Genomic DNA, 27,414 nt, shown 5'->3' on the forward strand with positions numbered 1-27,414 from the left:
TGATAATGTTGTTCTTCTGCTTAATTATTTTAGTTGTAGTCTTCGATATTCACAGTAGAGTCTGAGTGATCAAAAACCTCACACTATGTGTAAGGGGTGGGCTCCATTTTTATAGATCATTTTACAGATGGAAAAACTGAGGCTCAGAGTGCTTAGGTGACTGTTCCCAGATCACTCAGGAAGCCTGTGATAGAATTGGGTACAGAACCTAGATCTCATGAGTCCCAGTCAAGTTCAGCAGTCCTAAAGTTTTACTGTTGCTGTATGAGATTCAGGGATTAATTGAGGAATAAAATGAAGGAAGAATTAAGCTAGCAGTTTAACAATATTTAGAGTAGATATAGTGAAACTACAAAATAGAATTCAGCATTTCCCCACTCAACAGAAGTGAATGAGAAATTTTCCTTGGTGTGTTGAGGGCTTAAGCCATGAATTACTACACAGTCAAAGCTTGACGCTTCTTTTTTTTAGCTGCAAAATTGTGTGCTTGAATGTTTCTCCAGGGCTAGAGGGAATGAATCCTTTCTAGCTATTCGCTAGCTGCGTTGCTGCTGGATGGCTACAACTGTAGCCATAGATGTGGCCTAACCACAAAGTTGCATTGATTTAATTAAAAGGGTGGTAGTACGTTGGTTTATACCTGCTTTGTATTGCTTTAATTTGCAACTTTCCTTTATATGTGCAAGATAAATTTAGGGTCTAGAGTAGTCTTCCCAGAGGGCACGTTTCTACACAATCTTGCACATGTTTAGTTAAACCAACGTGGATCTCTTTGTGGACAGACGTATATTAGCTTAAAACTGTTGTATCAGTTTAGCTTGCTCCTGTAAATTTACAGAGGAAGCTGAGATTGTGGGGTGGTATGGAGCAGAAGATGACTTCATGTCATGCTTAATTTTTGCCTGATCCTGGGTCTGGTCAGGGGATGATTCAGAAACTGACAGAAGTCAGAGCAGCTTTAGAATTTTGCTTGGCTGCCTTTGGCTCCAAGGAGCTACTCTAACAGCCAGATTACCAAATTGCAAGTGTGGTCCCCCTATGCTCCCATTTTCCCAGCAATTTCTTCTGTTCTGTGCCAGCAGTACACTACCTGCTGATGGAATCCTGAGAAGGCTGGTTAAGATGGCTCTGATATGCAGGAGTCTGTCTCAGCATCTGTCTTAGTTTTGTCCCTCCATTACTGTAGGTCTGGAACTTTTAGGAGGAATCAGTTGTCACCTTCATCCAACTCTCCTTCTGCAAGCCTGTGTGGACTTCAAGGACTAGTGATAAAGAAGTCAATCTGGCTAGGATCTTCTAGATGATTTGTGAAGGATTGTTTCAAATCCTTTGTTAATAAACTGCCTTCCATTCCTGTTCCTACACAGACGATACTATAGAGACGGAAACTCAGAAAATGACTCTGGGTCCACAGTATTACAGTAAGAAGTAATGTTATGAAAACAAGAATTTGAGTCATTGGCTCTTACCAATTCTGATCACTTGTATATAAATACTTAAACAAAACAATAACAGCAGTTTCTAGGAAGACCCGCATCTTGAGTATTGCGGAGCTTTGTCCTTTGTAAATCTTCTAACTCTGGTGTTGTAAATCTTGTGCTATTATAATGAGCTATTAGAAATTCTAACTGCTTCTTTTCAGAAGCAAAGTTACATTGTTTACAAAAGTGTAGGTCAAGAATTATTATCTATGCATTATGAACGTGCAGCTAGAAAGATGTTGCTTAATGAATGTATTTGGGGTATTTCCTCCTTCAGGCTTGTGACTAACACTTGTCAATCAAGATATAGTATTTTTAAATTGAAGCTGATTATCTCTGGAGTATTATAGTCCATATATTCTATAAAAATGTGGTACTATATGCCTTTTCTTTGTTAGGATTTTTATTATTTATATCATGAAATATAAAATAGACTGTACAACAAAATTTTCTTTCTTTCTTTCTTTCTTTCTTTCTTTCTTTCTTTCTTTCTTTCTTTCTTTCTTTCTTTCTTTCTTTCTTTCTTTCTTTCTTTCTTTCTTTCTTTCTTTCTTTCTTTCTTTCTTTCTTTCTTTCTTTCTTTCTTTCTTTCTTTCTTTCTTTCTTTCTTTCTTTCTTTCTTTCACACACACACACACTCCCCCCCCCCCCCCCCCCCCCGGATTATCCAATCTAGAGATTTTTGCCCTTATTAAGCGGAATTAACTGTTAAATAAAATGTTATTTTGTGCCTGACAAAATTCTCCTATTGGTTCCCTGTTCCTGTAATTCATTCACAGGAAACCAGTGAGTTCATGAAATAATTCAAGGTAATGCAAATCTGTCTGAATTTCTCCCTCTTCCCTACAAACTAGGATAAAATTTGGCAGATGGAGAAATACAGAGCCACCAAGTTTCTGAGGGATTTTGTAGGCCTGGGATTGAAGTAGGGTAGCTGTAAACAGCATCTAATAAGGGAGAATTAAAACAGTTCTGCTTTGCTAAGCCACCTTTGATAAAGGTATTTTGAGGAGAAATGAGGCACTGTCGAGTGTGAATGTCAGAAATAACAGAAATCCTTCAGGTATCTCAATTGAGCAGAATTACTGTCATAGTTGTGCAACAATCCTTATATTGGGTTAAATTTGTTTCTCCCCCATTAAGTGGTTTGTACTATACATAACATCAGTCTATCCAAAAAAAAAACTCGATGGAAAAATATGTCAGATACTTCCTAATTATTTTTAGAAAAGCATAAGTTGGAGGCCTTATGCTCCTAAAGCTGTTTCTAAAAAAATTATTTAAATCCAGGCCTGTGGCTGCCAGAGGCTGAACATACCACATGAAATGAAACCTTTCAGTCCATTCTGTTCTGTTGTAGCCTTTTTCTTCTTCATTAATTGTATTATCAGTAGTTCCAGAGAAGGACTTTTGCTCAGACCTCCCAGTTGTAAGTAGGTATAGGACAGGAATTGCAAATATTGGGCTGTTGAAGCTGTTTGGTATTGGTAATGTGTGGTTTGCTTGTTTTTTCCTTTTTAACAGACAGAGCCATTTCAAAAGCCAGTTTCACTGGATCAGCACCCAGATTATGCAGAATATATCTTTCATCCAATGGACCTTTGTACATTAGAAAAGGTTGGTTTGCAGCTAGGGGAAGAAGCTTTATTTTAAAGTTCAATTACTTTAGTTGGGATTGTTTGGGTTTTTTATACTGTTTGTAAGTATTTTGGTACTAATTTGTGGTGTTAACACCTGTTTCCAAAATCAGTGTAATACCATTTTACTATTTAATCCTCCTGTTCTTACTGAGTCCTGGACTCAATTTTATGGGTAAATCTGCAAATAGTCTTTACTGTACGTGAGCTCAGATCGTTCCCAGGGGAGAAAGAAGGCTGCCAAGGAATCAGTCATGACCTCCTGATTCTCAGTCAGTTGGCCCCATCATAAGTTAACGTTTCAGAAGTTCAGCTTTAATTTATGCCACAAAGATGAGATTCCTCAAGGTTTTTGCATCAGTGTAGAATTGAACATGGCAGAGTCTGCTCCACCATGCCCTTTCTTTGCCATGACACACTCCCTCTTTTCCTGCTGGTAGTGGGATGACGTGAGGTAGTGGTTTTCTGACTCAGAGTGTGGTAGATCTACCTCCAACGATTTTCTGTTGGCAGACATTTCCCCCTATACATGGTGAATTCTCCAGCACAATCTCTGTCTGCTTTAATTTCACTTTGTACCATGGGTAGACCAGGGAATCCAAACCACTGTATTGTATTCGGTATGCTATAACATGGCCCCTATCTTTTAAAACTCTCTTGACCCATTAACCCAGTAATTGCAGGTAATGTAAAGTGAAAATGGGGGAGTAGAGGAGACTGGAGACTGCATTTTCTGCATACAGATTATACCATATACACATCATAAAAGGGAATTACCCATTTTTTTTAAAATTTGAAAGAATTGTTGAATGCCTCTTACACATTTTTTTTAATTATGTGAAGTACATTTTGACAGTGAATGTACTTTTGGAGTTGTGGAAAAAGTACATGGGCATGTTCTGATTCTGAAAACAGTTTTTGCATATATAACAACCACGTGATTAATTGTGTGCACTAACATTTATTAATTGGGTGGTTGATAGGCAAAATAGTTTAAAAAGGGATGTCTTTTACATTGGGAAATGATCTCTGCTTCTTCATATATTTCTAATGTTCTTCTTTGCAGAATGTTAAAAAGAAAATGTATGGTTGCACTGAAGCATTTTTGGCTGATGCCAAATGGATTTTGCACAATTGCATTATTTACAATGGGGGTAAGTGTGTGCTTGCTTCCAGGAAATTAAAATTGTGAAAAGAATGTAATAGTAGAGCAGTTTCTAGATTCATAGTTGGTGAATGCTGAAAATATCTACTTGTTAACTACTCTAGTACCTAAAGAAATAGAGTATGTTTGGAGAACTGTCACAGGAGCAAATACTGTCTGTGCTCATTACCTCACCAACAGTCCCAACTTAAAATGTGTGGTCTTCAGTGGCATGCATAATGGGGGAGTGCTTTGTAAAAGCTTTATTTGAGGAAACTTTATATTTCATGTATCAGTTAAAAGAAGCGCCTCAACAATAAAGTTGCACTGCTATTTAACAACCTCCATGCAAATGCAGGAACAGATGAGAAAGAATTCTAGACTGAAACTTGACTCTGAGTGGTACCCCTCAGAATCATCCCAATGCAAACTGACTGGGAAGGGGTGTTAAGAGAAAAGCTTTCACATAGCTGTTGCCATGTTATGCATGGGATTAAAGAGGAAATGATAGTTTATTGCTTTCACAAGCACTACATTTATACAGACTTTAAAATGCTTTTTTAGATGTTTTTCCTTTCAAATGGATCTCATTTACCTGAATATTGAACTTTTTTTAGTAGGAAAATGTAAATTTTAATCTAATTTTAGGACAACAATTATTTTAGTTGATCCTCTTTCCTTATCATTCCCTTAGGAAATCACAAATTGACACAAACAGCAAAAGTCATAATCAAAATCTGTGAACATGAGGTACGTGTTCCTCAGTTAATTTAACTTTTCTGGCTGTATCAGTTAAAATGTAAAGGACATTTTTATAGATTCATGTGTGAAGTATAAAATGTTTTATTTTATCATAGTTTCAGTCTTTAAGTATGATAGTCTTAAACTTGCTGGATTAAATTTTCTAGTCTTAAATTTGCTAGTCAGATGTGTAAATGGTCATTTGCACTTGCATTAATGCAGTGGCAGTTCTGAAAGTCTGGGCCTGAGCATTTGGCACTAGAAAGTTAAAACTGACTTTTGTAAATGTAATTTATGTGACCCATAGCAGTTGTAAATTGTCTAATGATCTGACACTTTGTATCTAAACACACCGATTTCTACACCTTGGGTCATCCCATCAGTGCCCCCAATTCTTATAAAGAAGTTCTGAAAATTTGGTGATTCTGAATAATACAAATTAAAAGTGTGGTGGCCGATCTTCTTGTAGTTCTCCATTTGTTTATTAAAAAAACCTTTTACATGAGGAAGAAAATATTTTATATGTGATTATGAATGAAGTGCCTTCTCTCCTTCTCAAACTAAGATTTTATTTTTGTCACTGAGACACATGACAGTGATAAAATATAATCTGAATTGTGGTATACGATGTGACAGTTTATTTTATCAGCTATAGGATACACCTGTGATGAGTAGAGAAGTATTACATTTTACTTTAACAATGGTAAATTTTTAATTGTTTTAGTTTAAAAAGAAGTATATAGAGCTTAATCATGTTAATTAATCTGTCCTGAATAATACCTCAACAGAATCCTTCAGTGTATCTTTCACATGTAAAATGTTCTGTATGATGTTCCTGGCAACCAAATATGGGGAAGAGCAAATGCTTCTCAAAACCATGTTATAATAACTTGGCAAATAGTATAATTATCTAAAAGGGATCTGTGGCTGCACATTTTCCTCCTGGTGATAGCAGGATCCTCAACAGAATAGAAGAATAATGTTTTAATCACAGCTTAGATTGTTTTGAACTCTGTAGTAGCTGCTCACTTTCTTGTTGCAGATGAATGAAATCGAAGTGTGTCCAGAATGTTATTTAGCTGCTTGCCAAAAACGAGAGAACTGGTTTTGTGAGCCTTGTGTAAGTCAAAGATTGTGTAGTTTAACACTTTTCTTAGGCAAAAAAGTTACCATTAAGTGTGTATAGTCCAAGAGCCTGACCCTTCAAACTTTCTGCATGCAGAATTCCCCTGGCTTCAAGGGTAATGAGAGCTTTGAAGACCAAGCTCATACTTAGAATGCAACAAACATTTAGGACAGGGAAAGGAAAAAAGAAAGCTATCAGAATATCCAGTTTGAATATGTAGACATGCTGGTGCTTTTGCAAAGAATTGCTGCTTACATTATTTTGATGGGTTTGCTACGGTTTCTCGTAAGTACATATTGTATTTGGTTGACATTTTAGATTTTTAAAAATTATAATTATCATTATTATAAAGGCTTATTTCTAATGGTTGGGATATGCATAAACCTAAAAGCTGCACAATAATGTACAGTTTGCAGAATAGTAATTGATTAATTCATGGAAATAATCATTGGGTAATAAGCTCTTCCAGACAGGGATTGTATCTTCCTTCTTATTTGGAAAGTGCCTTAAGCATTGTGGGCCTTGTTGCAATCTAAATAATGAATAAAATGGAAAACCACTCTGTGTGTCAGAAATTGGAAAATAATATATTGCTTATAATATTTTCTCACTGTGTGCTGTGCATCTTCCTCTAGAGCAATCCCCACCCTTTGGTCTGGGCTAAACTCAAAGGCTTTCCATTCTGGCCTGCTAAAGCACTGAGGGATAAAGATGGGCAAGTCGATGCCCGTTTCTTTGGCCAACATGACAGGTGGGAATTCAATCGGAATATATGTGAATTGGCTGTGCTTTCTAAATTTTGATAATTCTGCACTGTCAAAAATTGTTTACGCTATCCTGTCTTGAATGTTTGATGGTAATAGCCGGAACAGTACTATCTAATGTATTTATCTAATCTAATCTATCTAAATGTTTTTAAATTAACATTTTGCCACATATTAAAATGAGGAGATATCTTTCATATCCATGTCCTTAATAAATTATTAAGATGATGGTCTTGTATGGCTGAAAAGCCATGGATGTTAGAGATGGAAAAGGCCTTTCTTCTTCGAGTGCTTGCTCATATCCATTCCAGTTAGGTGTGCGCGCGCCGCGTGCACATTCGTCGGAAAATTTTTACCCTAGCAACACTTGGTGGGCCGGCAGGGTGTCCCCTGGAGTGGCACCACTATGGTGCCGGATATGTACCCCTGCTGATCCATCCCACCCTCATTTCCTTCTTACCGCCCATGTCGGTCATTGGAACAGTGGAGCGCGGCTTAGCTGATCTCCACCTCCCTAGCTATTCGCTCATTCTAATCATTATTCTGTATATAGTTCACTATTCTGTAGTTCTAGTTAGTTTTATTAGTTCTTTATAGTAGTTATTGTATATAGTTAAGAGGAATCAGGGATTAGCCCCCTCCCCTCACCCAGTACCGAGGCCCATGCCCGGTTCACCGGGCTTCAGACCGTGCTCGGCCTGTCATAGGCCGATGCCCACAGGAGACCCTCACGACTCCTGTCTCAAGTGCTTGGGTAGATCCCACCTCGCAGACAAGTGCCGCATCTGCAAGGCTTTCAAGCCGTGAATAAAAAAGGAGCGGGACATTCGTCTCAAGCAGCTCCTGATGGAGGCAGCTCTAACTCCTCCACCTTCGGCACCGACTGCTGCACCGGAGACAAGTGCCTCCTCCACACCAGAGCGCATGGACACCGTGAAGGCTCCTCGACACCAGCCATCACCGGCCCAGGCTCCTGCCCGGCACCGCTCTCTCTCCCCGAGGATCAAGAAACATAAGACTCCTGCAGCTCCCGTGCCTATGCCGCAGTCGGAGTGCCTAACCAAGTCGGACCGCCCGGCACCGTCAACTGCTGCAGCACCAACGTCTTCTGCACCATTGATTCTGGTCTCGCAAGAACCGTCGAGTCCAGTGCCTGCCAGCTCCTCGGCACACACCATGGTTGAGCTTATCGTGCCCTCCACGCCAGAGACATTCTCTATGGCAAGGGAGTTGATTGCTTTGACGGAGCCTGAGCTGCCTCAACCCCCGGCACCGCCGGTGCGGGTTGTCCAATCATTAGGCAAGCCTGCCCTGCTGAGACCATCCTCGCCCGGCACCACCGTACGCCGGTCACGATCCAGGTCCCGCAGACACTCTCGGTCCCGTCTTTGATCCCGGTCCCGACACCACTCGCAGTCCCAGTACTGCTCTCCATCTAGGTACCGGTCGTACTCGCGGCACCGCTCGAGATCCCGTTCGCCAAACCAATACTCTCGGCACCGATCCAGGTCCCAGCACGGCTCGCAGCACCGCACATCTCGCAGCTGATCCTGGCGCAGAGATTCAAGGCACCGGTCGACCTCCTGGCACTGCGCCGATAGCAGGTCCCGGTCTCACTCTCAGTACCGGTACGACTCCTGGTACCGTTCTCCGGTGCCACGTGGAGATGGTTCGACTAGTCGCAGAGACCCTCCCCAAACGATCTCAGCTCCTCCGTGGCCTTCTCGGCACCCATCCGTATCATCCCATGCGGACAGTGCTTCCTATGGGGATTCGGACACTCACAGCAGGTTCGCACGGCCCGGACCAGGGACCTCATCAGTGCTCCTTTTGGACGCCTTGGGCTTATCACCAAGCCCGAGGTGAACCCGCTGTGCCATCACGCTCTGGTCTGTCAGAACACCACGTGTCAGAGGCCACTGTCAGCCGACCTCCCCCTGCTGATACGGAGAAAGCTGCTGCCCCCGCAGCAGACTCCCATGATCTCCCGGCTCTAGATGTCCCCCAGGATCAGGAGTCAGTACAGGATCCACTCGTCTCGGGGCTTTCATCCTCCTCCTCTCCAGATGAAGCAGTAGCGGGGACATCATCGTCGGGCCCGCCTCCTTTTGACCTCAGGTCACACCAGGACCTCCTGCAGCGTGTCGCCTAGAATATCAGCTTGCCAGTAGTGGAGGTTCCAGAGGTGGAGGACCCGGTGATAAGTATATTGTTGGTGGAGGCACCAACCAGAGTGGCCCTGCCATTCATTCGTTCGATCCAGGCTAGGGCAGACACCATCTGGCAATCCCCAGCATCCATCCCGCCCACAGCCAGAGGGGTCGAACGGAAATACATGGTGCCCTCCAAAGGGTATGAGTACCTATATGTGCACCCCTCTCCCTGTTCATTGGTTGTACAGTCCGTCAATGAGCGGGAGCGCCATGGCCAACAAGTCCCTGCACCTAAATCAAGGGAGGCTCGGCATATGGACTTGTTAGGACGAAAAATCTATTCCACAGGAGGCCTCCAGCTCAGGGTGGCAAACCAACAAGCCTTGCTGAGTAGATACAGTTACAACACCTGGGAGGCGTAGGGAAGTTTACAGAGCTGGTCCCGCAAGACTCCCACCAGGAATTTACAGCACTACTGGAGGAAGGAAAGAAAGTAGCGCGGACCTCTCTACGGGCCTCGCTGGATGCCGTGGATTCGGCAGCTAGAACGATCGCCTCTGGAATCGCCATGCGATGTATATCATGGCTGCAAGTATCAGGCCTGCCACCTGAACTTCAGCACACTATACGAGACTTACCGTTTGATGACCAGGGCCTATTCTCACAGAAGACGGACCCTAGGCCACAGAGTCTGAAAGACAATCACGTAATCATGCGTTCGCTCGGAATGCATATGCCTCAGACTCGAAGATCCTTCTGCTCCCAACCTTAGCGCTCTTACCCCCCGCCTAGACCAAGGCAAGACTTTACCAGAAGGCAAGGTCGTACCAACCGCAGACGTCAGTCTGGACCTCAAGGGGGTAACAATTCTGGTCCCACCAAGCCAACAGTGAGACCCAAATCAAACTTTCGAGGGTGCGCCCGAGAGCAGTGTACCAATTGTCTCCCAGGATCCTTTTCAGTTTTACAACCTCCTTTCCCCGTTCCTCCTTGCGTGGTTCCAATTAACCTCAGATTTTTGGGTCCTACGCACGGTAGAGTTCGGATTCCATCTTCAGTTTACTTCACCCTCTCCCTCTCAACCCCCCTCCTCGTCCCTCTTCATGGACCCCTCTCACGAGCAACTCCTCCTGCAAGAGGTTCGGAGACTCCTTGCAATGGGAGCTATAGAGGAGGTACCGAAGGAATTAAGGGGCAAGGGGCTTTATTCCCGATATTTCCTAATCCCCAAGGAGAACGGGGGCCTCCGGCCTATCCTAGACCTGCGACAACTGAACAAGTTCATGAAAAAGTTCAAGTTCCGCATGGTATCCCTGGGGACCATCATTCCTTCCCTGGATCCCGGAGATTGGTACGCCGCTCTCGATATGAAGGACGCGTATTTCCACATTGCAGTTTACCCTCCGCACAGATGGTATTTACGCTTTGTGGTGAACCATCAACACTGTCAGTTTACCATCCTTCCCTTTGGGCTCTCCACAGCCCCTCGGGTATTCACGAAGTGTATGGTGGTAGTCGCCACCTCCCTCCGTCGTCGTCGAATACATGTCTTCCCATACTCAATGACTGGCTTATTCGAGGGACCTCCGAGGCACAGGTCACCAGTCATGTGAACATCATCAAGGACCTATTCACGTGTCTAGGCCTGATAATCAGTCTGGAAAAATCTGCTCTAGTGCCGATGCAAAGGATAGTGTTCATCGGGGCCACTCTGGACGCCAGTCTTGCAACGGCCAGTTTGCCTCTACCTCGTTTTCAGGCAATAGTCTCACTTACACAAAGACTTCAAAGCTTCCTGATGACCTCAATTTGCACTTGCTTTGGCCTCCTCGGTCACATGGCTGCATGCACATTCATGACAAAGCACGCCAGACTGCGCATGCATCCCCTTCAGACGTGGCTCGCCTCAGCCTACCGTCCAGGCAGAGATGCCATGGATATTGTAATCACAATTCCACCGAGCATCCTTGGCTCCCTCAACTGGTGGCTGACGCCATGCCTCGTGTGTGCAGGCTTGCCTTTTCATCCACCACAGCCTGCCACATCCCTAACAACGGACACGTCATCTCCCGGCTGGGGTGCTCACCTAGGGCACCTTCGCACTCGAGGCCTTTGGTCGTCTCGGGGCTTGGCGTTGCACATAAATGTCCGATAACTGAAAGCAGTCCGACTGGCATGCCAAGCGTTCCATCGCCATGTACAGGGTCATTGTGTTGCAGTGTTCACAGACAACACAATGGCCTGTATTACATAAACAAGCAGGGAGGAACACAATCCTCCCCCCTTTGTCAAGAGGCGATACAACTATGGGACTTTTGCATAGCCCACTCAATGGACCTGGTAGCGTCCTTTCTCCCAGGAGTCGGGAACACTCTGGCAGATCAACTGAGCAGATCCTTCCTCTCTCACGAGTGGTCCATCCATCCAGACATTCTCTATTCTGTCTTCCGGAAGTGGGGGTTTCCCCACATAGATCTCTTTGCTTCCCGAGAGAACAGGAAATGCCAGGTGTTCTGCTCCCTGCAAGGTCGCTCCCCGGGCTCTCTCTCGGACGCATTCCTAATCCCGTGGAAGGGGCACCTATTTTATGCCTTCCCACCCTTTCCTCTCGTCCACAGAGTCCTACTCAAGCTCCGCAGGGACAAAGCCCAGCTAATCCTCATCGCTCCGGCATGGCCGAGACAGCATTGGTACACCCTGTTGCTCGACCTCTCTATGGCAGACCCGATCCCCCTGCCGCTATGTCCGGACCTCATAACGCAGTACTTCGGCAGGCTTCACCACCCAGACCTGCAGTCCCTTCATCTGACAGCATGACTGCTATCTGATTGAGCCAATCTGAGTTGTGTTGTTCCACCTCAGTACAACAGTTGCTGCTGGGAAGCAGAAAGCCTTCCATGCAGACAACATATCTCGCCAAGTGGAAGCGCTTCTCCCACTGGTGCGCTTAGCGTAACTTTATCCCCCAAGGTGCATCAATCCCCCTTATCTTGGACTATTTATGGTCCCTCAAGGAGCAGGGTCTGGCGATCTCTTCTCTACGGGTGCATCTTGCTGCTATTTCTGCCTTCCACCCTGAGGAAACTGGCAGTTCTGTCTTTTCTCATACCATGGTTTCCAGATTCCTCAAGGGCTTGGAGCGGCTGTATCCGCAGGTCAAGTGCCCAACCCCTACCTGGGATCTAAATCTAGTGTTAGCTAGATTTATGGGTCCCCCCCTTTGAGCCTTTAGCCACATGCTCGCTGCTGTACCTTTCCTGGAAGACAGCCTTCCTAGTCGCCATCACCTCGGCTAGACGTGTCTCGGAACTTAGAGCTTTGACTGCGGATCCCTCGTATACAGTATTCCACAAGGACATGGTACAGCTGTGACCGCACCCGACATTCCTCCCTAAGGTGGTCTCTGTCTTCCATGTTAATCAAGACATCTTTCTACCAGTCTTTTTCCCGAAGCCGCAGTCATCGCGCCGGGAACAACAGCTGCATACTTTGGATGTCCACAGGGCTCTCGCCTTTTCTATCGAGAGGACCAAACCCTTTCGACGTTCGCCTCAGCTCTTTGTAGCTGTCGCAGAGCGCATGAAGGGCATGCCAGTCTCTCCCCAGCGGAATTCATCTTGGGTGACATCCTGTATCCGGACATGCTATGACTTGGCTCACGTTCCGACTGGACATCTCACCACCCATTCTACTCGGGCTCAAGCCTCATCTGCCGCTTTCCTGGCCCATGTTCCCACTACGCACTGGTCCAGCAGTCCAGGGACGATGCCGCCTTCGGCTCAGCGGTCTTACATTCAGCAACGTCTCACTCCGACCCCACCACCTAGGTAAGGCTTGGGAATCACCTAACTGGAATGGATATGAGCAAACACTTGAAGAAGAAAAGACGGTTACTCATGTTTGTACGTGTTGTTCTTCGAGATGTGTTGCTCATATCCATTCCAAACCCGTCCTCCTTCCCCACTGTCGGAGTAGCCGGCAAGAAGGAACTGAGGAGCGGGTGGCTCGGCAGGGGTATATATCCGGCACCATAGCGGCGCCACTCCAGGGGGCACCCTGCCGGCCCACCTCGTGTTGCTAAGATAAAAATCTTCCGACAAACGTGCACGCGGCGCACGCACACCTAACTGGAATGGCTATGAGCAACACATCTCGAAGAACAACAGTTACAAAGGTGAGTAACCATCTTTTTAAGTGGCTGTGTCCATTCTCTGGCTAGTGTAAGAATAAATACATCATTTTGGATGAAAAACTCACATTGTAAAATATAGTATCCTTATTTGAAATGCCAGTTTTGCTCCAGAGAGAGTTTGGTTAATTCATTTCACTTAGCCTGGTCAGAGCTCTACTAGATAGAGGATACAGTGACCACTTACAGTTCGGTTAGCAAGAATTGAAAACATGAATCTATAGGGCTGTATGAGGCCGTGCATTTATGTACTTTTTATGGCTATGGAATAATTAAGTCAGAGCTCCTGGAATTTTACAGTCACCTGTAGGTTTGGTAGGTCTGAAGTTGGCTAGCTACATGACATCATGCACAATAAAATAAAATAAATTCATGAAACCTCTCTACAGCACCTATCCTGGTAGAACTTCAGAGTATACTACACAGTATGCATACAATTTTACACTGTAAAGAATGTGCATGCCACAACTGCTAAACAGTCCTTCTAAAACAAACTCTCTGATAGTCTTTTCTACTTTGTCCCTAACCCCAGCCAGTCTAGATTCGAAGATTGTTTTTTAGGGGATCTTTTTACAGACTTAATTAACTTTCTAGGTGAGGAGTCATTTCCCTGGTTGTGTTTCTGAGTCAAAAAATACATTAGTGGTAATCTAAAACACAAATTATTCACAAAAAACCCTATTAACGATGCAGATTAATTAAAGTAAGAAGACATTCAAGATTTTTTAGAAGATACATTGCGTGCTTGTCTTGGGATGTTATATTAAAATAAACCTATCTGGGTTAAAAACTAGCAATTTCAAATAAACAATGTGGAATTTAATTTTATATCTTTCCTTTTTTCTTTTTGCTGTTTTGTATATAGGGCCTGGGTTCCAATAAATAATTGCTACCTCATGTCTAAAGAAATTCCTTTTTCTGTGAAAAAGACTAAAAGCATCTTCAACAGTGCAATGCAAGAGATGGAGGTTTATGTGGAGAATATTCGTAGAAAGTTTGGAGTATTTAATTACGCACCTTTCCGGACACCATATACTCCCAACAACCAATACCAAATGTTATTAGATCCTGCAAACCCAGCAGCTGGAACTGCAAAGACAGACAAACAAGAGAAAATAAAACTCAACTTCGACATGACAGCATCACCCAAGATTCTAATGAGCAAATCTATGCTGAGCAACACTGGTCGAAGGATTTCCTTGACAGATATGCCACGGTCACCAATGAGTACAAACTCATCAGTTCACACTGGATCCGATGTTGAACAGGATGCAGAGAAAAAAGCAACCTCCAGTCATTGTAGTGCAAGTGAAGAGTCCATGGACTTCATTGACAAGAGTTCAGGTAAAAGCTGGGGAAAGAGGGATGCTGCATTTGGTTAAAAACATTTTTTTATTAAATGTAATTAATAAAGACAAGCTTTTTCGCCTGGCAGTTTACAAGGAAGTTGTAGAGGAGGGAAGCAGTTTAATTTTTTCCATAAAAAGGCACAGAAAAGAAATAATAGAATTAAACTGCATCAAGGAACATTTAGTTTAAATAACAGGAAATTTTTGTAACTGTCAGAATGAGAACTTATGCAGTCCCCATCACTGGAGATATTCAAGTTGAAACTTGATAGACAATTTTTAGGACAAATTTAAGAATAATAAGGTCTGTACTACTGTGTGCCTGATTCACCATTACATTACTCCATTGAAGTCAATAGAGTTAGACCAGTGTAAAGCCCTTCAGTGCCAGGAGGCAGACTGAATAAGAGGAATCCTGGTCTAGTGCAGCGGTCAGCAACCTTCGGCACACAGCCCATCATTGTTAATCCCTTGGTGGGCCGCGAGATATTTTGTTTACAGTGACAGTCCACAGGCATGGCCCCTTGCAGCTCCCAGTGGCCGAGGTTCACCGTTCCCAGCCACTGGGAGCTGCGGGGCCCCATGTCTGCAGATTACCCTGATGTGCTGCATGCCTAAGATTGCTTCCCCCGGTCTAGTGGTTAAACCTCAGGACTGGGAATTAGGAGGTCTTTATTCTGTTCCCAGCTGTGCAACAGAGTTGAGCAAATCACTTAACCTGGATTTTTTTTTCTTCCTTAAAGTGGGGAAGATCACATGTACCTCACAGAAGTATTGTGAAAATTGATTATTAATAACTGTAAAGTTCTTAGTGATTCTTGGAAAAAAGCAAAAATCATCTTTGCACCAAAGCAGCTGCTGCTGCAATTGTTGGCTAAGATTTTCAAAAGTGGTGAATGTTTTGGGATGCCCAATATTTTGGTCACCAACTTCAGACGCCTTGAAAATTGCCTGCTTTTCAGAGAGTACATTCTTAAAGAATCATTTAACTATTGGCACTAATACTAGGTGTAATTTCAAGGGAGGTAATAACTTCAGTTTTTAAGGGTAGGGGAAATGACCTATTTAAACAATATTCAAAGAGCAGTGTAGAGGATTTCATATGAAAATTTGGAAACTGTGGAAAAACTAGATTACACAGCTTAGGGTATAATAGTAAAATGGAGTTGAATTCTCAAATGTTGCTCATCTTAAACACAGAACTTAATTCAAAAAACTACCGTTCATGTTTCTCAGTCAAAAGAGGAGCCAAGTGTATGGGAAATAAATACATGAAATATTTGTTCCTTGTCTTTAGGTTTGTTTAAATTTCTGAGTTGCTCTTCTGCCTCCCTGTAGAGACTTTTATCTTGGATAGACATTTGAGATTCCTTCCATTTCCTTCAAAATAACATCTACAGAAGCTGTAAAAACCTTTCTTAAACCAGTTTGTATGTTGTCAGAGGTACTCAGCTTTTTCAGTGTCTGGGTGATTGCACCGATAATATACACCCTTCTGAATCTCGTATTGTTTAGTGATGAACTCTAGTAAAACATCTGCTAGTGCATGTCATGATCAAGAAGGAGAAACTTCTGTACTGGCTGCCTTTTGCTTTAGAGAGCAGGGTTGCTGATAGCAGAATCAGTGCTTGATACTCATTGGTAGAATGTTCATCATCTTGTGAATTGCCACTCTTCTTTGAAGTCCCTGAGTGTAAGGAATTGTAACGTAAGTCCTGTTCATTTCTCTTTATTTGGGGGGGACGGACGGACTTTGGTCTCAGTGTGTGGTGGAAATTCACTTTTTGGGAAGTATTCCTCTTCATGGAGAAACGTTTGTATTTTACAATCACTTTTTTTTTTTTAAACTGAGGAGTATTTGGATCTTCTTGGTAGTAATACCACCATATAAGTGACATTGAGTCCCAGTCTTGCTCTGATTGATTTAGTGAGATTAGAATTGGGCCATTTATTTGCAACTCTGCCAGTTACAGCTACAATGTCAGAAACAATGCTCTGCTCTTCCTGTAAACTCAGCAGAGTCAGAGCATTCAGAAGTATAAACAGAAGTCCAGTTTTTTTTAATTTATTGATGTTGCATAATGCCATCTGATCACTTGATGTCTTCAGACATGATATGTTAAGCTATTGTGGCAAGTCATCTCTTTTCTCTCATCAGTCCTTAGTGCTTCCCCCTCTGGCAATGGTGAGCCTGGGGTAATCAGCCCCACTCAGGCAGGATTTGCCTTCCCCCTTCTGTGCTCTTTGGTTGTATTTTCAGGTTGGCCTGAGGGTCGGCCTAAGGCGAGATCCTCCACCGAACAAAACAGAAACAGTCTTATAAACAAAATCGTGGAGTGGGCGGGGGGAAGCTTAGGTGTCAGTCCTTCCTTTAGCAGGCTCTCAAGTTTGGCTGTCTCCCCGAAGGGAAGGAGCACAGATCTTGCACTCTAGGGCAGCCTATTTCCCTGCTGCCAGTAGTCTGGCAGCAGCTTGTCTTTCTCTCCCCCCCCCCCCCCCCCCCGGGGTTTTTAAAGGCTTCAGGCAGCCCTTAATTGGATTCAGGTGTACCTAATTGACCTGAGGTAACCCCTTCTCAGTTTCTAGGAAAAAGTGCTAATATATCAGCCTTCCAGGATGCTCTTGCAGCCATCAGGCCTGACTTAGTCACACTATATAATGTACATGCTAAGTGTCCTATAGTTACCAGGCACTTTAAGGTTAAGTATCATGGGGCAACAGAAAACCTCTCTCTATGTAAAGTAGCACAAGAGTCATCATCAAGTCTTCAGTTGCCTTTGAGTGGGGGGATCCAATTACAACACAATTCCAGTTTCTGGAATAAACAGAATCTTAAGTGTTTAAAACCAACCCAGATTTGGCTGTAATACTGTCAGGGATCTTTCTGCACTATAAAAGGAAATGGTGCTGTACCTAGTGGCTCTTCAAGGAGTGTTCCTATCGGTCCTCTACTTTAGGTGACTGTGCGCCCTGCGCCTCTAGTCGGAGAATTTTGACAGCAGTACCTGGTCAGGCTGCGCATGCACTCTCACCATCTCACACCTGTGTTGGCACTTGACTAGCACTGCGCAGACACCTCCCCTCTCAGTTCCCTCTCTGCTACTCTTGGTCTGAGTCGGAGCCCCAGCAGTATGCTCACCTGTTTACATCAGAATTAGTTTAGATAGATTTGTCACGTAGTTTAGAATAGTTAGGTCAGTTGATTAAGCCCCTTTTCTTCTTTTTCTCCCCATTTAAAAAAAAATAATCCTTAAGTGACATTATTTTCCCTCAAAATGCTGGGGTCTCCTGGCTTTAAATGCTGCATTTCCTGCTGGGAGGCAATTCCGATTTCTGACGGACACTCACAATGTGTCTCGTGCCTGGGGGAAATTCATGTGTCCCGGAAGTGCAAAAATTCCATGGTCTCATGGCCAGACCAAGAAAGCCAGAGACCTTAAGCTGAAACCCCTTCCAATGGAGAAGTCCCTTCATCCCACCTCAGACCTGGGTTTGCAAACTTCTCTGGCAATCCTATCACCACATGTGGCTTCTGACAGACACCCCTCCTCCACCTCACAGGAAAGGGACCTGTCTTCTAAAGGATGTGGAAAGAGGAGAGCTAACACTCCCCCTCTGAAGACTGCTCCAAAGAAGAAGCGTTCCACGACTCCATCTACCTCTTTGGTACCCACCACACTGCAGCATAGTAACTTTGAGTCTGCAGGGACCTCTGGCACTGGCGGTGCCTTTCAAACCGCAGACCCTAAGCAGGCAGGCTCTAAGAAGGAGGGAAGGGGGAAGACTGCCTCCTCTACCTCAGCACCAACAACACAGAAAAAGCGCTCAGTACCGAGTGACTCTGTAGAGCAAACAACACTGCCACCTCCTGGTATTATGCTACATTGCACAGATACAGCACCACAGATCCCCAGGCCATCCTTGGTGTGATCTATGCAGTCTCCGTTCCTACTGACACTGCAAGGTCCTCTAGTACTGCCCCATTTCTCTGTACAAGTACCTCCAGCGGTACTGCAACAGTTTCTTGCTCCTAAAGACTTGATAGTTGCCCCGGTACCGGAATCACCTGTCTTTGATACAGATACTATTTTGGTAGTTTCATTGCTGCTCACTCCAATGACAAGAGCTTCTCCTGAGGATGTGGAAGGGGAGGCTTTCTCCTCCAACAGTCTTCATCCATGCTGGCCAGTGTTTGGTCTACACTTCAAGAGCACCCCAAACCTCCGACCCAACCTGATTTTCAAGGATGGTATGGTCATTCGTGGGGATCCCTGCCTATGCCCTTCCCACCTCAGTGTTCATTCTGAAACCCATGTGCAGCTTATAGACAGTTTTACTCTAATGCCACAACTGCCACCATGGAGATACACAGACATGCTAATACAAAAATCCACAGTGCCACCAGAGGTCCCTCCTAAACAGAATTTTGAGGAGGTGGAAGAAATCTTAGATCAGGAGGCAGCTCCTGCTACCTGCACCTGACTCTCACCAGATGAGATTGTTATGCCCTCTCCACCAGTAATACTGCCGGAGATGATCTCAGGAACTTCCAGAATCTCTTCAGCAGTCGTGGAACCGGCGAAGAACATATGGCTGACCCTCACTACCATCCCTCCCACATCTAAGAAAGCGGACAAAAAATTCTACATCCTTTACAAAAGGATGGAATTTCTATTCACACATCCTCAGCCAAGTTCATTGGTGGTTGATGCAGTTAACAAAAAGGGCAAGCAACATTCCTCCAGAACCACCCCTTCTGATAAGGAGTGGAAATGACTAGACTTACTCAGCCACAAGGCCTACATATTAGCAACACTTCACTTCAGAATCGCCAATTATGAAGCCTTTATGACAAAGTATGACTACATAAACTATTCCAAATTTTCTGACTTTATTGACTGCATGCCAAAGGAAAAAAGGGAGCAGTTGCTCATTTCAGAGGGTCATCTCTTGGCTTGGACAGCCCTCTAGGCATCTTTGGACTCTGCTAACAGTGGCAAGGACCATCGCAACTGCCATAGTAATGCGCCAGCCATCCTGGCTTCACCTGTCAGGATTCCCCAAGGAGGTCCAAGCCATGGTAGAAGACCTTCTGTTCAAGGGTCCAAAACTGTTCACCAGCAAGACTAATGAGTCACTTCAGTTGTTGAAACTCTTGAGCCACTCTCAGATCTCTTTGCATTTATATATCTGCAATAAAACATAAACAAGGCAGATATTATACATTGCAGCGACCCAGACAAATCCTATACATGCAGCAACTAAGACAATATGATAACCAGTGAAGTAGACAGAGACCAACCAAACGTGGCCCAGACTCCTCCCAGTCCACCATCTCTCAACAATCAACATCCAAACAGCAGATTTGAAGGTTTGGTTGAGGACTTGTCAGACCTCACCCATCTATTGCTGCCAACATTACATCCCACCAACCATCCTTTCACCAACCGCCTGATGCCATTCTATCCAACCTGGTGAACCATCACTTCCAACAGATGGATTCTGGAAATCATCAGGACTGGCGACGCCGTCCAGTTCCTCTCCATCCCATCTACCCACCCTTCCTCCCTGTCCCTCTTCAGGGACCCCTCTCACAAGCCTATCCTGAGACAGGAAATGGAGCATCTCCTACAACTGGGGGCCAGTTCCGGTACATCATAGAGGGAAGGGTTTCTATTCCCTTTATTTTTTAACGCAAAAGAAATCTGGAGGATGGAGACCTGTCCTTGATCTCAGGAAGTTCTAATGAACGTCATCAGTACCTCGGTGCACAGGACCTGTCTCCAGCTACTAGGTCACATAGCAGTGACCACATATTTAAAACATGCCAGGCTGCACGTGTGCTGCTTGCAGGGTTGGCTCAAGTTGATGGTCACACCATGCAAGCACAACTTCAACAGATTTCTAAATATGCCAATGTAGCCTGCATGTTCCACATAAGCAGGGAGGAGCGAGGTCACTCTCCCTATGCAAGGAGGCCATAAAACTGTGGACATAGTCTATACATCACATCACAGCATCAGCATATCAGCCACATATCTACAGGGGTCTCTGAATGTCACGGACAATGCCCTAAGCCAGAGGTTCTCGAACAATCATGAGTGGGCACTCAATACCAGTGTGATCCAAAGCATATTCCACCAATGGGGGTTCCCCACGTTAGACCTATTCACCATGAAAAAGAACAGCAAATGCACAGCCTTTTGCTCCAGAGCAGGTCTAGGATTGGGATCCAGAGGCGATGCATTCTTCATTCCCTGGGATGCACCCCTTCTTTATGCCTTCCCTCCCACCCCCTTGCTGTCCAGGGTCCTGCACAAGATCAGAATTGATCAAGCCAAAGTCATCCTGATAGCACCAGCATGGCCCAGACAAACATGGTGGTTACCATACCTGAAACAGATGTCCTCATGCCCCCCGCATCTCCTCATGCTTCTTCCAGATCTCCTCTTTCAAGACATGGGCCAAACTCTGCATCCAAACCTGGAGTTGTTCCACCTCACAACCTGGCTCCTCAATGGTTCCAGGGTGAGGAGATAACTTGTTCTGACAACGTTAAAGACATCCTGCTAAACAGGAGGAGGCTCACTACATACGCTGCGTACCTACATAAATGGAAGAGATTCCACATGTGGTGCCTAAACAAACAAATTGCCACCACCACCTCAACTATACCAGTGGTCCTGGACTACACGCTCTACCTTGAGAAATGCAACTTTTCAATGAGTTTGCTGCAGGTGCATCTGGCAGCCATTACAACATTCCACTAGAAAGAGGACGGCTTTTCAGTCTTTGCTCACCCAATTACCAAAAGATTTCTCCAGGGAGTGCACAACGTGAACCCAGAGTCCCTGTGGCACCATGAGACCTGACTTTACTGCTTCAGTCTCTCACAACTGCACCATTCGAACCCCTGGCCACATGTTCCCTTCTACATCTTTCCATGAAAGTGTCCTTCCTATTTACTATCCTGTCTGCGAGATGCATGGGAGAAATTGGTGCACTTATGGCTGGACCACCCTGTACAGGTTTCCTCAAAAATAATGTCACACTCAGACCTCACCCCAAATTTTTGCCTGAGGTACCTTCTTATTTCCACATCAACCAGCCTATCTGTCTTCCTACATTCTTCCCTTAACCTCACAAGGACAGACAAAAAGCGATTTTCCACACATTAGATGTCAGAAGGGTGCTAGCATTTTATTTCAAATGGACCAAAATGCTCAGGAAAACTCCTGAATTGTTCCTCTCCACCATGAAACAGTCTAAAGGCAAATCCATCTCTATCAGAGATTTTCCAGATGGATTTCAGATTACATCCAGCTCTGTTACTGATAACATGACGTCACTGCAAGCCCCCTTCACAGGTCCGAATACACTCCACAAGATCTATAGCCACATCAGTTGCCTTCTTACACAACGGGCCTATTACTGACATATGCAGTATAGCTGCTTGGACATCATCACATACATTCATTCAGCACTACATCATTCATCAGGTCTCAGCATCTGATGCAAGACTGGGACATACTGTCTTCTCTTCTATACAGAATTAATTTTGAACCCCTCCTTCCACTGAGGGGCGCTGCTCTACAGTCATCTTAAGTGGAGCACCCAAAAGAAGAGGAGACAGTTACTCACCTTGTGCAGTAACTGAAGTTCTTCGAGATGGTTGTCTTTGTGGGTGCTCCACTACTCTCCCTCCTCCCCCTACTTTGGAGTTTTTCATCTATACTCTGCAGTAGCAAGGGAACTGAGAGGGGGCTGGCCTTGCAGCACTAGTCAACTGCTGACACAGGCGTGAGACGGGAGAGCGCATGCATGGCCTGACCAGGTACTGCTGTCAAAATTCTCCGAATAGAGGCGCAGGGTGCATAATCACCTAAAATGGAGCACCCAGAGGGACATCTTGCATCTGAAGGAGCCTGTTATGAAAAAGCCCAGCTCCCCTACAAGATTTACAGCCTCTGAAGACTCTAGCTCTCGGTTTGATACCATTAAGTCAAAGGACTCCTCCTCTGGTGCCGCTGGAGCTGGAAGGCCCTGGAGCTCGAGGGAGAGACATGGCTCTGACAGTGCTTCAGTACCCTCTACCAGGGAATAGGAGGGCAAGTATAAGCACCCGAATCTAGTACCATCAAGCTCAGTTGTGTCATCTGAACGTACCTATTTGACACCCTCGGTCCCAAGCAAACAATGGCACCAGAGTCCATCTACATCGATATGCCTACCATCAACAGTACTGTCAGCTTTGGTTACCACATCAGTAATGAAGCAATGGTCTTAAACTGCAGGAAGGGAGGTTTAGGTTGGACATTAGGAAAAAGTTCCCAACTGTCAGGGTGGTTAAACATTGGAATAAACTGCCTAGAGCGGTTGTGGAATTTAAGAGTAGGTTAGATAAATGTCTATCAGGGATGGTCTAGACAGTATTTGATCCTACCATGAGGGCAAGGGACTGGACTCGATGACCTCTCAAGGTCCCTTCCAGGGACCTGTCCATAACAGATGAGCTGGAATTCCCACTCCTCATGAGTACTGAGTGTTTTTTGGTACCGAGACCTTGGTCCCCAGCTACCATTCCTCAGTACCACAGAACTCACCAACCTTTTCTATGGATGCTCCTGCATTGGACTGTGTTGAGTAGGATGAAGGAGACTTCCAATCAGTCTCTTCTATTTCAATCTAGGGCTCCCAATTATATCCTGTCAGTAACCCATTCTTTGACAGTCACAGGAAAGATTGTGACTGTCATCAAGGATGGTGGAACCAACCCTGCATGCCACCCACCCCTGTGGCCATACAGGGATCCCTGGACAGTTTACTAACAACAGTTCTCCACCGGTACCATCTCATGGGGAAACTAGGCTTGTTCAGTTCTCTCCTCCCCAACCATCCCGACCGTTCACTTCCCGCACACCCAGAGGAGGAGACATTTTAGGAACAGGAAGCCAGGGCAGATACATGGGCCACCTCTCAAACACCCATTTCATCCTCAAACACACCATCTTCCAAGGCTGGCAGTTTTCAGCAATTTTAAGATCTCATAAAGAGAGTAGCTGACCCTCTTCAGATTCCACTCATAGAGGTCAGAGATTCACAACACAAGCTTTGGATATTCTGCAGTCAGCAGCGACCTCCAGGGTGGCATCACTCTGCTCAGTTCTCTGGATTCCATAGATCCATTCAAGCACCCCTCCCCCCCAATAAATAAATGAATAATATACATTTCAGAGAAAGAGATCTGCTCACCCACCCTCCACAACCACGAAACCATCTCCTAAGCAGCAGTTTTGACAGGCAGGTTAAGAGTTTGAATCCTTCTGCACCTCTGATTTTACAGCTGCACCCATTTGTCCACCACCTTTATGGACCTCCTTTCCCATTTCCAACATGCCTGCAGGTGGGTGGAGTACTACAGATAAGTAGGTCATAGAGGACATAACATCAGGCTGTCATTCCAACTCTTCAGCTCCCTTCTTGAGCTTGTATTAAAGCAGGAGGTGAACACTCCTCCAGTTAGGCACAATAGAGTTGGTCCCTCCCCCTCACTTGGGTGTAAGGGGTTTTATTTGTTGTATTTCCTTAGAGCAAAGAAGGAAAGAGTGTGGAGACTGATCTTAGATCTAATATTTCCAAACAAGTTTGTAAAACCTCAGAATTCAGGATAGTGACTCTGGCAACTGTAATTTCTTCACAGGAGAAGGGGGATTTGGCTCTTGACCTACAAGATGCCTATATTCATACAATCTCTTTGGACAGGAAATATCTACAATTCATTATAGGCCAGGATCATTTCCAATACTGAGTGCTTCCCTTTGGTCTCTCCTCTGCCTCAAGGGTGTTCTCCAAAATTCTGGCAATAGTGGATACTTACTTCTGAGAGGAGGCTAATCCATGCTATATTAGGAGGAGAACATCACCAGACAGACATTGAATTGTTTTATTTAGCTAAAACAACAACTTTAAATATGCTGGATTTTTTCATCAACAGCAAACATATAATATTTTAACAAAACAAGCATATGTTCCTCACGTCTCACATTTATCTCCAAACTTTTTCTCCTTGTCCAGATCTATTCTTCCTCCAACAATCTTTTATTCATTGGACTTTTTGAAAGGGATTGACTCTGTGTACACAAATTTGCAGAGGGACAATAGAGTTGAGGTCTGTTATTTCTCACCCCTATATATTATTATTTATTTATTTTAAAACATTTTTGTTGTTAACAAGCATGTTACCTTTGGGGAGAGACATCCACAGTTTGAGAACCTGAAAACTAAGCATCGCTGATGGTATCTTCTAGACTGAGTACTGAGTGACATTGGGTAGATAGAAAGACTAACCTAAATAATCTATACAGAAGCCTGTGGAACCCCATAAAATTGGGTCCCTAATCCATGAACTATTGGAACTCATTTACAAAACTTTTCTTAAACATTACATGAATATATTGTCTCATACTGTAGAATAAGAATTTATAATCTCTATTCCAGGATGAGGTATCATTGAGCTATAATGTATCTTATTTAAACTATCTTTAGATAAATTCTTTCCTCAAAACGCATTTTATAAAAAAAAATCTGATATAAAAAAATTGGATTTTTTTTTAAATCATTGATTTTTATCTTTGGATTCGTTTAATTGCACCATATTATTATTTCTTGGGAAGGAAGTGGAGCTCATCATGGGGAGTCAGATCAGAGTCACTTAATCAGAAATAGAGATGACAGGCAGACAGCATCATGTGCTTCTTGACTTTTACAAATAAATTTCCTGGAATTAATGTCTGTCTTTTCCCCACGCTCTACTTATCCATCATTGCAGCACATAGAAAAGCTAAGTTTAACCTGACAACAGTTGACTACTTTACTTAGTTCCCTTTTTTTGGCTACATTTTTTCCCCCTGTTCCATGTTATAAACATTAATTTCTGTAATATTTACCACATCCTTAAACTTTGTTGCTGTCTTATTTTTGAAAATAAAAGTTTTGATTAAAATTTAAATGACTTGTTTCTATGATAAAAAAAAAATCAGGTGATCTGCTTGAAGGCCATAACACAGAACGTTCCCATTTGAACGCCCTTAGAGGGATATCACTGTTTGCCATGGGTATTTGATGTAATGGAGTGACAGGGTGTCAAGGTTCCTTCCTCACTCTGGACTTTAGAGTACAGATATGAGGACCTGCATGTGAACTTCTAAACTGAATTACCATCTTAGATCTGGTTTTGCTGTCACCACTCCCAAATACTAGCTCCCTTCCCTGGATAGTCTTGAGAGACTTCTTCACCAAGTTCCTGGTGAACACCGATCCAACCCCTTGAATCTTAACACAAGGAGAATTTAACCATCCTCCTTCCTTTCCCCCACCAATTCCTGGTGAGTCCAGATCCAATCCCCTTGGATCTTAAAACAAGGAAAAATCAATCAGATTCTTAAGAAGAAGGCTTTTAATCAAAGAAAGAAAGGTAAAAATATCTCTGTAAAATTAGGATGGGAAATAACTTTACAGGGTAATCAAATTCATAGAGCCCAGAGGAACCCCCTCTAGCCTTAGATTCAAAGTTACAGCAAACAAAGGTAAATCCTCTTAGCAAAAAGGAACCTTTACAAGTTGAGAAAACAAAGATAAAACTAACATGCCTTGCTTGGCTGTTACTTACAAGTTTGAAATATGAGAGACTTGTTTAGAAAGATTTGGAGAGCATGGATTGATGTCCTGTCCCTCTTAGTCCTAAGAGCAAACAGCCCCAAAACAAAGAGCACACAAACAAAAGCCTTCCACCCACCAAGATTTGAAAGTATCTCTTGTCCCCTTATTGGTCCTTTGGGTGTCAGGTGTCAGCCAGGTTACCTGAGCTTCTAAACCCTTTACAGATAAAAGGATTTTGTTGTCTCCAGCCAGGAGGGATTTTGTAGTATTGTACACAGGAGGGTTGTTCCCTTCCCGTCCCCTTATTGGTCCTTTGGGTCACGTGTCAGCCAGATTACCTGAGCTTCTTAACCTTTATAGGTAAAAGGATTTTGGTGGCTCTGGCTAGGAGGGATTTTATAGTATTGTACACAGGATGGCTGTTCCCTTCCCTTTATAGTTATGACACAGGGATAAAATAACTTAGAAATATGTCTGAAATACTAAATGTATGTCTAATTATGGTCCTTGCATAACAAAGGATTAAATAAACATGATTGTACCTTAACATACATTTTCTCCCAGTTTGCTGCCTTTTAGGAATATCAGGATGCTCTATATTTCTTAAGAAAGAACTATGGACTACACCCTTATTAATATTCAATAGTGTGTGTAAGTGGGGTATTTTCAAAGCATTAAGCAGAGATTTAATCAAACATCTCTCATTGAGAATATTGAGTCTCATAGGTAATGTCCTATATATGCTTCCTTCCCCAGCCTATCTCCCTATCCCCCAAAAGTGGTGAGTTTTGAAACATTTAATTCACAGATAGAATGAAACCTCTCAGAGCATGCAATTCCAAATACTCCAGAGATATATGGGAATGTCTTGTTACCTTGTGTTAGGGGAATTGATCGACTACTGCTGTGCTGCTTTCGTTGGGAATTGTGCTTTTAATTCACCTTTAATGCTCCTAGAGCCTAGAATAGGCATCTTTTTATGCTTGCTTCTAAATAAAATAAAATTAGGTGCCAATTCAGTTTGTCAAGATCTTATTAATATCTAAAATACTCAAAATCTTGATCTCTAGAAACACCTAATAACTTGTATCAGAGTTTATCAGAGCCAAAATAATTATTTGATTTAACGAAACTGAATCACAAGTAAATGATTTATTTTAGGATTTCTTATT

General features: G+C 43.7%; 1 protein-coding gene across 7 annotated transcripts in view; it reads left to right on the forward strand.

Annotated features, from left to right (window-relative positions):
• The window catches only part of ZMYND8 (zinc finger MYND-type containing 8), a 132,963-nt gene that overhangs the window by 69,778 nt on the left and 35,771 nt on the right, over positions 1 to 27,414 (forward strand). For all 7 annotated transcript variants that reach the window (XM_030532853.1, XM_030532849.1, XM_030532851.1 and 4 more), the window contains 6 exons: positions 3,006 to 3,098; positions 4,185 to 4,272; positions 4,957 to 5,012; positions 6,046 to 6,123; positions 6,765 to 6,880; positions 14,101 to 14,579. In XM_030532853.1, the coding sequence (XP_030388713.1) occupies positions 3,006 to 3,098; positions 4,185 to 4,272; positions 4,957 to 5,012; positions 6,046 to 6,123; positions 6,765 to 6,880; positions 14,101 to 14,579 (910 nt within the window). The remainder of the gene's footprint in view (positions 1 to 3,005; positions 3,099 to 4,184; positions 4,273 to 4,956; positions 5,013 to 6,045; positions 6,124 to 6,764; positions 6,881 to 14,100; positions 14,580 to 27,414) is intronic.

The sequence above is a fragment of the Gopherus evgoodei genome, chromosome 14 (assembly GCF_007399415.2).
Source record: "Gopherus evgoodei ecotype Sinaloan lineage chromosome 14, rGopEvg1_v1.p, whole genome shotgun sequence".
NCBI classification, from domain to species: Eukaryota; Metazoa; Chordata; order Testudines; family Testudinidae; genus Gopherus; species Gopherus evgoodei.